Source organism: Hemiscyllium ocellatum, chromosome 3, assembly GCF_020745735.1.
Source record: "Hemiscyllium ocellatum isolate sHemOce1 chromosome 3, sHemOce1.pat.X.cur, whole genome shotgun sequence".
Lineage (NCBI taxonomy): Eukaryota > Metazoa > Chordata > Chondrichthyes > Orectolobiformes > Hemiscylliidae > Hemiscyllium > Hemiscyllium ocellatum.
In genome coordinates this window covers 1,831,052-1,844,221 of record NC_083403.1, presented here as the reverse complement: position 1 = coordinate 1,844,221, position 13,170 = coordinate 1,831,052, and the positions used below count along the sequence as shown (strand labels likewise).

The 13,170-nt window shown below is 50.2% G+C and overlaps 1 protein-coding gene across 1 annotated transcript in view; it reads right to left on the bottom strand.

Moving 5' to 3' along the window:
- LOC132830400 (MAM domain-containing glycosylphosphatidylinositol anchor protein 1-like) overlaps positions 1 to 13,170 on the bottom strand; it is a 243,115-nt gene that overhangs the window by 33,151 nt on the left and 196,794 nt on the right. Inside the window, exon 4 of the mRNA XM_060848071.1 lies at positions 253 to 452. Within this exon, the coding sequence (XP_060704054.1) occupies positions 253 to 452 (200 nt within the window). The remainder of the gene's footprint in view (positions 1 to 252; positions 453 to 13,170) is intronic.

Sequence of the window (13,170 nt, the reverse complement as noted above, 5' to 3'; positions counted from 1 at the left end):
TGAGAGGGTGGGCACTGTCGGAGGGTCAGCGCTGAGGGAGTGGGCACTGTCGGAGGGTCAGTGCTGAGGGAGTGGGCACTGTCGGAGGGTCAGTGCTGAGGGAGTGGGCACTGTCGGAGGGTCAGCGCTGAGGGAGTGGGCACTGTCGGAGGGTCAGTGCTGAGGGAGTGGGCACTGTCGGAGGGTCAGTGCTGAGGGAGTGGGCACTGTCGGAGGGTCAGCGCTGAGGGGGTGGGCACCGTTGTCACTGACCTGTGTGTAAAGGGGTTCATATATATCGACCCCCTCGTCTTGTTTCTGTGTGATGGTGTCTTGTCCCCGTTTCCAGGTGAAATGTGCAGGAGGGTTGGAGTTGACGGTACAGCGGAGATGGACAGTTCGCTCCCGGTAATAATTCTCCCCTCGGACATCACTCACACTCCGGTGGACCGTCAGGAGAGGTTCATCCAGATCTGAAAGACACACACACACAGAGGCAGAGCAATCAACACTGACCTCGGGGTCACAACATGGCTACTCCAACTGTCCCCGTGAGGGGGGTGGCCACTGTCACTGTCCCAGAGGGGGAGGGGGGGGTCACTGTCCCAGAGGGGGAGGGTGGTCACTGTCCCAGAGGGAGGGGGGTCACTGTCCCAGGGGAGGGATGGTCACTGTCCCAGGGGAGGGGTGGTCACTGTCCCAGAGAGGGAGGGGGGGTCACTGTCCCAGAGGGAGGGGGGGTCACTGTCCCAGAGAGGGAGGGGGGGTCACTGTCCCAGAGGGAGGGGGGTCACTGTCCCAGGGGAGGGTGGTCACTGTCCCAGAGAGTGGGGGGGAGTCACTGTCCCAGAGGGAGGGGGGTCACTGTCCCGGGGAGGGGTGGTCACTGTCCCAGAGAGGGAGGGGGGGTCACTGTCCCAGAGGGAGGGGGGTCACTGTCCCAGAGAGGGAGGGGGGTCACTGTCCCAGAGGGAGGGGTGTCACTGTCCCAGAGAGGGAGGGGGGTCACTGTCCCAGAGGGAGGGGTGTCACTGTCCCAGGGGAGGGGTGGTCACTGTCCCAGAGAGGGAGGGGGGGTCACTGTCCCAGAGAGGGAGGGGGGTCACTGTCCCAGGGGAGGGGGTCACTCAGGTCAGGCAGACTGACCGGTACTTTCCTGGTTTCGCTGTCCTACCTGGGCCGGATGTAATGTGCCCCAAGCTGTTGAGGGAGAAAGGGGGGTATTAGCGGGACCTTGGGAATCACTCTCAATTCCTCTCTGTCCCCAGGGGAGGTGCCAGAGGGCTGGGGGACAGCTAATGTGGGACTGTTATTCAAGAATAAACCAAGGATAAACCTGGAATCTAAAGGCGAATCTATCTCACCTGAGTCGTGGGAAACAAGAGGAAGCAATTCTGAGGGACAGAATTAATCTGCATTTGGGGAGGCAGGGATTAATCACGAACAGTCAATACAGATTTATTAAGGGGAGGTCACGTCTGCCCAACCTGACGGACATGTGGCTGAAGGGAGTGGTTTTGATGTAGACTTAGACTTCAGCAAGGCATTTGATAAACACGGGTAATTGATAGTGAAAGTAAGAGCCCATAGGATATAAGGAAATGTGGCTAATTGGATCCAGACTTGGCTGGGCAGTGGGAAGCACAGGGTGATGGTGAAGGGCTGTTTTTGTGACTAGAAACCCTGTATCCAGAGGGGTCCCACAGGGTTCAGTACTGGGGCCCTCACTGTTTGTGGTTTATATAGAGTTGGGGGGTCATGTTGCGGCTGTACAGGACATTGGTTAGGCCACTGCTGGAATATTGCATGCAATTCTGGTCTCCTTCCTATCGGAAAGATGTTGTGAAACTTGAAAGGGTTCAGAAAAGATTTACAAGGATGTTGCCAGGGTTGGAGGATCTGAGCTACAGGGAGAGGCTGAACAGGCTGGGGCTGTTTTCCCTGGAGCGTCGGAGGCTGAGGGGTGACCTTATAGAGGTTTACAAAATTATGAGGGGCATGGATAGGGTAAATAGACAAAGTCTTTTCCCTGGGGTTGGGGAGTCCAGAACTAGAGGGCATAGGTTTAGGGTGAGAGGGGAAAGATATAAAAGAGACCTAAGGGGCAACTTTTTCATGCAGAGGGTGGTACGTATATGGAATGAGCTGTCAGAGGATGTGGTGGAGGCTGATACAATTACAACATTTAAAAGGCATTTGGATGGGGATATGAATAGGAAGGGTTTGGAGGGATATGGGCCGGGTGCTGGCAGGTGGGACTAGATTGGGTTGGGATATCTGGTCAGCATGGACGGGTTGGACCGAAGGGTCTGTTTCCATGCTGTACATCTCCATGACTCTATAGAGATGACTCACGTGCAGGAGGATTGACCAGTAAATTCACAAATGATGTATAAATCGGCATGGTGGTGAATAATGAATTCTTAGAAATAAGCAAGAAATCATGAGAGGTTTAGGAATGTGTGGGTTATATCGGATATTTGTGTGTGTGTGATTTCAGTGTGTTCACCGTACTTTAAACAAGAAATAAAAATTAGGACAGCAGATTTCCCAGCAGCCTTTGGGAAGCGATGCCAACCTGAATAACTGGGCCAGTGTCGGTCACCCCTGACCTTTCCAAACAGTGACCGGTGCTGGTGCTGTGGGGCTGGGTGCTGTCTTGTTCCAGGATGAGGAATTGGGAATAGAGAATCCCGTGGGGAACTTCTCTAAGGAACTAAACCAGGATCTGGAGTAGGAGTGGATGGTGGGAAAAGGGACGTTGGGATTGTTGTTGGTTTTTCAAGACTTTGCAGTCTCTGTCAGACTCAGTAACAAGGAAACACAAACTTACAGTGATCCTAATTAAGGGGTGGTAGGTATAGGACAGATGTTAGGGGTAGATTCTTCACACAGCGGGTTGTGAGTTCATGGAATGCCCTGCCGTATCAGTGGTGAACTCTCCTTCTTTATGTTCATTTAAGCGGGCATTGGATAGGCATTTGGAAGTTATTGGGCTAGTATAGGTTAGGTAGGACTCGGTCGGCGCAACATCGAGGGCCGAAGGGCCTGTACTGCGCTGTATCCTTCTATGTTCTATGTTCTATGTTCTAATCCACTGGTCTTCATTAAACAGAGTCAGGATAAGAGACTATTCTGATGGGGGTCTCTTGTTTCAGTCATTGAATGAGAGGAGGAAGATTTACAAAGGACGAGGGGTATTTATTTAGACACAGAGAGTGGTTTGTGTGGAGAATGAGCTTTCAGAGGAAGCAGTGGAGGCTACTGCAGTCACAATATTTCAAATACATTTGGATAAATACACGAATAGGAAAGATTTGGAGGTGCCGGTGTTGGACTGGGATACACAAAGCTAAAAATGACACAACACTGGGTTAGACTCCCATGAAACCTGTTGGACTCTAACCTGGTGTGGTGTGATTTTTAACTATGTATGGGAAAGTGGACAGTGAGGTAGGATGTGGCAGGTTACAGCGGGATATAGATAAGTTGCAGAGCTGGGCAGAAAGGTGGCAGATGGAATTCAATGTAGCTAAGTGTGAAGTCATTCACTTTGGTAGGAGTAACAAGAAGATGGATTACTGGGCTAATGGTAGGCTACTTGGTAGTGTGGATGAGCAGAGGGATCTTGGTGTCCATGTACACAGATCTCTGAAAGTTGCCACCCAGGTAAATCGTGCTGTGAGGAAGGCATATGGTGTACTGGGCTTTATTGGTAGAGGAATTGAGTTCCGGAGTCCTGAGGTCATGTTGCAGTTGTATAAGACTCTGGTGCGGCCTCATCTGGAGTATTGTGTGCAGTTTTGGTCGCCATACTATAGGAAGGACGTGGAGGCATTGGAACGAGTGCAGAGGAGGTTTACCAGGATGTTGCCTGGCATGGTAGGAAGATCGTATGATGAAAGGCTGAGGCACTTGGGGCTGTTCTCATTGGAGAAAAGAAGGTTTCGGGGAGATTTGATAGAGGTGTACAAGATGGTTAGGGGTTTAGATAGGGTTGACAGTGAGAACCTTTTACCGCTAATGGAGTCAGCTGTTACTAGGGGACACAGCTTTAAATTAAGGGGTGGTAGGTATAGGACAGATGTTAGGGGTAGATTCTTTACGCAGCAGGTTGTGAGTTCATGGAATGCCCTGCCAGTATCAGTGGTGAACTCTCCCTCTTTATGGTCATTTAAGCGGGCATTGGATAGGCATATGGAGGTTATTGGGCTAGTGTAGGTTAGGTAGGATTTGGTCGGCGCAACATCGAGGGCCGAAGGGCCTGTACTGCGCTGTATTTTTCTATGTTCTATGTTCTATGTTCTAAAGGTTCGGAGGGAGATGGGGTAGGAGCAGGTGAGGTGGGACCAGTTTGCCAACATGGTTGGCATGGACTGGTTGCACTTAAGGGTCTATTTCTAAGCTGTGTGACTCTGTGGTTTTGAGAAATTAGAGAAATAGAAATGAATGCAGAAATATCTCACTGTTCCTTCAGTGTCACTGGGTCCGAATCCTGGGATTCCCTCCCTACCCACAGCACATAGACGGCAGCTCACCCCACCCCCACCTTCCCAAGGGGGCAACTAGGGACGGGGTAATAAATGCTGGGCCCAGGCAATGGTGCCCATGAATAATTTTTAAAAAGCTGAAATATTGGATAGGGTTGTACAGGGTGGGGGACGAAGAGATGGATACAAGCCTTGTGTTTTGTTATTTGTACATCAGGTATTTCGGAACAGGATGCATTTTTGAAGTGGCATTTTCTCAAGAATCTGAAGATATCTTTTACTGTAGGGATTTTTAAAATTGTGGACTGAAATGAGAACAAACAAAGTGTTGGAAAGCAATTCTGAGTATTGTGAACGAGTAACTGAACCCACATGGGCAGGCTGTTTGGACAAGCAGTACCTGAAGATTGGATCTAGATCATAGACCATAGAACAATCCAGCACACAACAGGCCCTTCGGCCCTCGATGCTGCGCCGACCTGTGAACTATTCTCAGCTCGTCCACCTATACTATCCCACCATCATCCATGTGCTTATCTAAGGATTGTTTAAATCTCCCTAATGTGGCTGAGTTGACTACATTAGCAGGCAGGGCATTCCACCCCCTTACCACTCTCTGAGTAAAGAACCTGCCTCTGACATCTGTCTTAAATCTATCACCCCTCAGTTTGTAGTTATGTCCCCTTGTACAAGCTGACGTCATCATCCTGGGAAAAAGACTCTCACTGTCTCCCCTATCTAATCCCCTGACCATCTTGTATGTCTCTATCAAATCCCCCCTTAACCTTCTTCTCTCCAATGAGAACAGACCCAAGTCCCTCAGCCTTTCCTCATAAGACCTTCCCTCCAGACCAGGCAACATCCTGGTAAATCTCCTCTGCACCTTTTCCAATGCTCTCACACCCTTCCTGAAATATGGGGACCAGAACTGTACACAATATTCCAAGTGTGGCCGCACCAGCGTTTTGTATAGTTGCAGCATGATATTGTGGCTCCGGAACTCAATCCCTCTACCAATGAAACCTAACACACTGTATGTCGCCTTAACAGCACTACCCACCTGGGTGGCAACTTTCAGGGATCTATGTACATGGGACTCCAAGATCCCTCTGCACATCCACACTACCAAGAATCTTTCCATCGACCCAGTACTCTGCCTTCCTGTTATTCTTCCCAAAGTGCATCACCTCACATTTAGCTGCATTGAACTCCATTTGCCACCTCTCAGCCCGATTCTGCAGTTTATCCAAGTCCCCCTGCAACCTGTAAACATTCTTCCACACTGACCACTACTGCACCGACTTTAGCGTCGTCTGCGAATTTACTAATCCATCCACCTATGTTATGCCTGCGTCTAAGTCATTTATAAAAATGACAAACAGCAGTGGTCCCAAAACAGACCCTTGTGGCACACCACTAGTAACCGGACTCCAGGCTGAATATTTTCCATCAACCACCACTCGCTGCCTCCTTTCAGAAAGCCAGTTTCTAATCCAAACTGCTCAATCACCCTCAATCCCATGCCTCTGCATTTTCTCCAACAGCCTACCATGTGGAACCTTATCAAAGGCTTTACTGAAGTCCATGTATACCACGTCAACTGCCCTACCCTCATCTACATGCTTGGTCACCTTCTCAAAAAACTCAATGAGGTATGTGAGACATGACCTGCCCTTGACGATACCATGTTAACAATCTGAATTCAAATTGTTGCTTGCTAGATGATTATAAATCTTATCTCTTATAATTCTTTCCAAAACCTTTCCTACAACAGAAGTAAGGCTCACTGGTCTATAATTACCTGGTCATCCCTCCTGCCCTCCTTGATCAAGGGCACAACATTTGCAATCCTCCAGTCCTCAGGTACTAAACCTGTAGACAATGACGACTCATAGATCACCGCCCGGGTTTATAATCTACTCCGGCAAAGATCACCGCCCGGGTTTATAATCTACTCCGGCAAAGAACACCGCCCGGGTTTATAATCTACACCGGCAAAGAACACCGCCCGGGTTTATAATCTACTCCGGCAAAGATCACCGCCCGGGTTTATAATCTACTCCGGCAAAGAACACCGCCCGGGTTTATAATCTACTCCGGCAAAGATCACCGCCCGGGTTTATAATCTACTCCGGCAAAGATCACCGCCCGGGTTTATAATCTACACCGGCAAAGATCACCGCCCGGGTTTATAATTTACTCCGGCAAAGATCACCGCCCGGGTTTATAATCTATACCGGCAAAGATCACCGCCTGGGTTTATAATCTACACCGGCAAAGATCACCGCCCGGGTTTATAATCTACTCCGGCACAGATCACCGCCCGGATTTATAATCTACTCCGGCAAAGATCACCGCCCGGGTTTATAATCTACTCCGGTAAAGATCACCGCTCGGGTTTATAATCTACTCCGGCAAAGATCACCGCCTGGATTTATAATTTACTCCGGCAAAGATCACCGCTCGGGTTTATAATCTACTCCGGCAAATATCATCGCCCGGGTTTATAATCTACTCCGGCAAAGATCACCGCCCGGGTTTATAATCTACACCAGCAAAGATCACCGCCCGGGTTTATAATCTACTCCGGCAAATATCACCGCCCGGGTTTATAATCTACTCCGGCAAAGATCACTGCCTGGGTTTATAATCTACTCCGGCAAATATCATTGCCCGGATTTATAATCTACACCGGCAAAGATCACCGCCCGGGTTTATAATCTACTCCGGCAAAGATCACCGCCCGGGTTTATAATCTACTCCGACAAATATCACCGCCCGGGTTTATAATCTACTCCGGCAAAGATCACCGCCCGGGTTTATAATCTACACAGGCACAGATCACCGCCCGGGTTTATAATCTACACCGGCAAAGATCACCGCCCGGGTTTATAATCTACTCCAGCAAAGATCACCGCCCGGGTTTATAATCTACTCCGGCAAATATCATTGCCCGGGTTTATAATCTACTCCGGCAAAGATCACCGCCCGGGTTTATAATCTACACCGGCAAAAATCACCGCCCGGGTTTATAATCTACTCCGGCAAAGATCACCGCCTGGGTTTATAATCTACACCGGCAAAGATCACCGCCCGGGTTTATAATCTATACCGGCAAAGATCACCGCCCGGGTTTATAATCTACACCGGCAAAGATCACCGCCCGGGTTTATAATCTACTCCGGCAAAGATCACCGCCCGGGTTTATAATCTATACCGGCAAAGATCACCGCCCGGGTTTATAATCTACTCCGGCAAATATCATTGCCCGGGTTTATAATCTACTCCGGCAAAGATCACCGCCCGGGTTTATAATCTACACCGGCAAAAATCACCGCCCGGGTTTATAATCTACTCCGGCAAAGATCACCGCCTGGGTTTATAATCTACACCGGCAAAGATCACCGCCCGGGTTTATAATCTATACCGGCAAAGATCACCGCCCGGGTTTATAATCTACACCGGCAAAGATCACCGCCCGGGTTTATAATCTACTCCGGCAAAGATCACCGCCCGGGTTTATAATCTATACCGGCAAAGATCACCGCCCGGGTTTATAATCTACACCGGCAAAGATCACCGCCCGGGTTTATAATCTACTCCGGCAAAGATCACCGCCCGGGTTTATAATCTACACCGGCAAAGATCACCGCCCGGGTTTATAATCTACACCGGCAAAGATCACCGCCCGGGTTTATAATCTACACCGGCAAAGATCACCGCCCGGGTTTATAATCTACACCGGCAAAGATCACCGCCCGGGTTTATAATCTACACCGGCAAAGATCACCGCCCGGGTTTATAATCTACTCCGGCAAAGATCACCGCCCGGGTTTATAATCTACTCCGGCACAGATCACCGCCCGGGTTTATAATCTACTCCGGCAAAGATCACCGCCCGGGTTTATAATCTACTCCGGCACAGATCACCGCCCGGGTTTATAATCTACTCCGGCAAAGATCACCGCCCGGGTTTATAATCTACACCGGCAAAGATCTCCGCCCGGGTTTATAATCTACACCGGCAAAGATCATCGCCCGGGTTTATAATCTACACCGGCAAAGATCACCGCCCGGGTTTATAATCTTCTCCGGCAAAGTTCATCGCCCGGGTTTATAATCTACTCCGGCAAAGATCACCGCCCGGGTTTATAATCTACTCTGGCAAAGATCACCGCCCGAGTTTATAATCTACTCCGGCAAAGATCACCGCCCGGGTTTATAATCTACTCCGGCAAAGATCACCGCCCGGGTTTATTATCTACACCGGCAAAGATCACCGCCCGGGTTTATAATCTACTCCGGCAAATATCACCGCCCGGGTTTATAATCTACTCCGGCAAATATCATCGCCCGGGTTTATAATCTACTCCGGCAAATATCATCGCCCGGGTTTATAATCTACTCCGGCAAAGATCATCGCCCGGGTTTATAATCTACACCAGCAAAGATCACCGCCCGGGTTTATAATCGACTCCGGCAAATATCATCGCCCGGGTTTATAATCTACACCGGCAAAGATCACCGCCCGGGTTTATAATCTACTCCGGCAAAGATCATCGCCCGGGTTTATAATCTACACCGGCAAAGATCATCGCCCGGGTTTATAATCTACTCCGGCAAAGATCACCGCCCGGGTTTATAATCTACTCCGGCAAAGATCACCGCCCGGGTTTATAATCTACTCCGGCACAGATCACCGCCCGGGTTTATAATCTACACCGGCAAAGATCATCGCCCGGGTTTATAATCTACTCCGGCAAAGATCATCGCCCGGGTTTATAATCTACTCTGGCAAAGATCACCGCCCGGGTTTATAATCTACTCCGGCAAAGATCATCGCCCGGGTTTATAATCTACACCGGCAAAGATCATCGCCCGGGTTTATAATCTACACCGGCAAAGATCACCGCCCGGGTTTATAATCTACTCCGGCACAGATCACCGCCCGGGTTTATAATCTACACCGGCAAAGATCATCGCCCGGGTTTATAATCTACTCCGGCAAAGATCATCGCCCGGGTTTATAATCTACTCTGGCAAAGATCACCGCCCGGGTTTATAATCTACTCCGGCAAAGATCATCGCCCGGGTTTATAATCTACACCGGCAAAGATCATCGCCCGGGTTTATAATCTACACCGGCAAAGATCACCGCCCGGGTTTATAATCTACTCCGGCACAGATCACCGCCCGGGTTTATAATCTACTCCGGCAAAGATCACCGCCCGGGTTTATAATCTACTCCGGCACAGATCACCGCCCGGGTTTATAATCTACACCGGCAAAGATCATCGCCCGGGTTTATAATCTACTCCGGCAAAGATCATCGCCCGGGTTTATAATCTACTCTGGCAAAGATCACCGCCCGGGTTTATAATCTACTCCGGCAAAGATCACCGCCCAGGTTTATAATCTACACCGGCAAAGATCACTGCCCGGGTTTATAATCTACTCCGGCAAAGATCATCGCCTGGGTTTATAATCTACTCCGGCAAAGATCACCGCCCGGGTTTATAATCTACTCCGGCAAAGATCACTGCCTGGGTTTATAATCTACTCCGGCAAAGATCATCGCCTGGGTTTATAATCTACTCCGGCAAAGATCACCGCCCGGGTTTATAATCTACTCCGGCAACGATCACCGCCCAGGTTTATAATCTACTCCGGCAAATATCACCGCCCGGGTTTATAATCTACTCCGGCAAAGATCACCGCCCGGGCGGAGGGTGGGGGTGGGGAGATAGTAGCGTAGTGTACCATAGGTGAGTGGGGGAGGGGATGAAGGTGATAGGTCAGGGAGGAGAGGGTGGAGTGGATAGGTGGAAAAGGAGCTAGGCAGGTAGGACAAGTCCGGACAAGTCATGGGGACAGTGCTGAGCTGGAAGTTTGGAACTAGGATGAGGTGGGGGAAAGGGAAATGAGGAAACTGTTGAAGTCCACATTGATGCCCTGGGGTTGAAGTGTTCCGAGGCAGAAGATGAGGCGTTCTTCCTCCAGGCGTCTGGTGGTGAGGGAGCGGCGGTGAAGGAGGCCCAGGACCTCCATGTCCTCGGCAGAGTGGGAAGGGGAGTTGAAATGTTGGGCCACGGGGCGGTGTGGTTGATTGGTGCAGGTATCTCGGAGATGTTCCCTAAAGCGCTCTGCTAGGAGGCGCCCAGTCTCCCCAATGTAGAGGAGACTGCATCGGGAGCAACGGATACAATAAACGATATTAGTGGATGTGCAGGTAAAACTTTGATGGATCTGGAAGGCTCCTTTAGGGCCTTGGATAGAGGTGAGGGAGGAGGTGTGGGCACAGGTTTTACAGTTCCTGCGGTGGCAGGGGAAAATGCCAGGGTGGGAGGGTGGGTCGTAGGGGGGCGTGGACCTGACCAGGTAGTCACGGAGGGAACGGTCTTTGCAGAAGGTGGAAAGGGGTGGGGAGGGAAATATATCCCTGGTGGTGGGGTCTGTTTGGAGGTGGCGGAAATGTCGGCGGATGATTTGGTTTATGCGAAGGTTTGTAGGGTGGAAGGTGAGCACCAGGGGCGTTCTGTCCTTGTTACGGTTGGAGGGGTGGGGTCTGAGGGCAGAGGTGCGGGATGTGGACGAGATGCGTTGGAGGGCATCTTTAACCACGTGGGAAGGGAAATTGCGGTCTCTAAAGAAGGAGACCATCTGGTGTGTTCTGTGGTGGAACTGGTCCTCCTGGGAGCAGATACGGCAGAGGTGGAGGAATTGGGAATACAGGATGGCATTTTTCCAAGAGGTAGGGTGGGAAGAGGTGTAATCCAGGGAGCTGTGGGTTTGTAAAATATGTCGGTGTCAAGTCGGTCGTCATTAATGGAGATGGAGAGGTCCAGGAAGGGGAGGGAGGTGTCAGAGATGGTCCAGGTGAATTTAAGGTCAGGGTGGAATGTGTTGGTGAAGTTGATGAATTGCTCAATCTCCTCGCGGGAGCACGAGGTGGCGCCAATGCAGTCATCAATGTAGCGGAGGAAGAGGTGGGGAGTGGTGCCGGTGTAATTATAGAAGATCAACTGTTCTACGTAGCCAACAAAGAGACAGGAATAGCTGGGGCCCATACGTGTGCCCATGGCTACCCCTTTGGTCTGGAGGAAGTGGGAGGATTCGAAGGAGAAATTGTTAAGGGTGAGGACCAGTTCGGCCAAACGAATGAGAGTGTCGGTGGAAGGGTACTGTTGGGGACGTCTGGAGAGGAAAAAACGGAGGGTTTGGAGGCCCTGGTCATGGTGGATGGAGGTGTAGAGGGATTGGATATCCATGGTGAAGATGAGGTGTTGGGGGCCGGGGAAACGGACATCTTGGAGGAGGTGGAGGGCGTGGGTGGTGTCTCGAACGTATGTGGGGAGTTCCTGGACTAGGGGGGATAGGACAGTACCGAGGTAGGTAGAGATGAGTTCAGTGGGGCAGGAGCATGCTGAGACAATGGGTCGGCCAGGGTGGTCAGGCTTGTGGATCTTGGGAAGGAGGTAGAACCGGGCAGTGCGGGGTTCCCGGACTATGAGGTTGGAAGCTGTGGGTGGGAGATCTCCTGAGGTGATAAGGTTCTGTATGGTCTGGGAGATGATGGTTTGGTGATGGGGGCGTGGGGTCATGGTCGAGGGGGCAATAGGAAGAGGTGTCCTCAAGTTGGCGTTTGGCTTCAGCGGTGTAGAGGTCAGTGCGCCAGACTACCACTGCGCCCCCTTTATCCGCTGGCTTGAAGGCTCTAGTTTATAGGGAACATGACTCTAGGTTATTGGGAACATGACTCTAGGTTATTGGGAACATGACTCTAGGTTATTGGGAACATGACTCTAGTTTATTGGGAACATGACTCTAGTTTATAGGGAACATGACTCTAGTTTATTGGGAACATGACTCTAGGTTATTGGGAACATGACTCTAGTTTATTGGGAACATGACTCTAGTTTATAGGGAACATGACTCTAGTTTATTGGGAACATGACTCTAGGTTATTGGGAACATTACTCTAGTTTATAGGGAACATGACTCTAGGTTATAGGGAACATGACTCTAGGTTATCGGGGTCATTCCTCTAGTTTATAGCCATCATGACTTCAATTCACAGGTAACATGAATCGAGTTTATAGGGATTATGTATCTGGATTACAGGGAATATGACAATAGTTTATAGAGAACATGGCAGTACATGGCACGGTGGCACAGTGGTTAGCACTGCTGCCTCACAGCACCAGAGACCCGGGTTCAATTCCCGACTCAGGCAACTGACTGTGTGGAGTTTGCACGTTCTCCCCGTGTCTGCGTGGGTTTCCTCCGGGTGCTCCGGTTTCCTCCCACAGTCCAAAGATGTGCGGGTCAGGTGAATTGGCCATGCTAAATTGCCCGTAGTGTTAGGTAAGGGGTAAATGTAGGGGTATGGGTGGGTTGCGCTTCGGCAGGTCGGTGTGGACTTGTTGGGCCGAAGGGCCTGTTTCCACACTGTAAGTAATCTAATCTAATGACTTTATTGGGAATGTGACTCTAGTTTAAATGGAACATAACTGTAGTTAACTTGGATTGTCCGAGGCTGAGGGGTGACCTTATAGAGGTTTATAAAATCATGAAGGACATGGATAGGGTAACTAGACATGGTCTTTTCCCTGGGATCGTGGAGTCCAGAACTAGAGGGCAGAAGTTTAGGGTGAGAGGGGAAAGATATAAAAGAAACCTAAGGGGCAACTTCTTCATACAG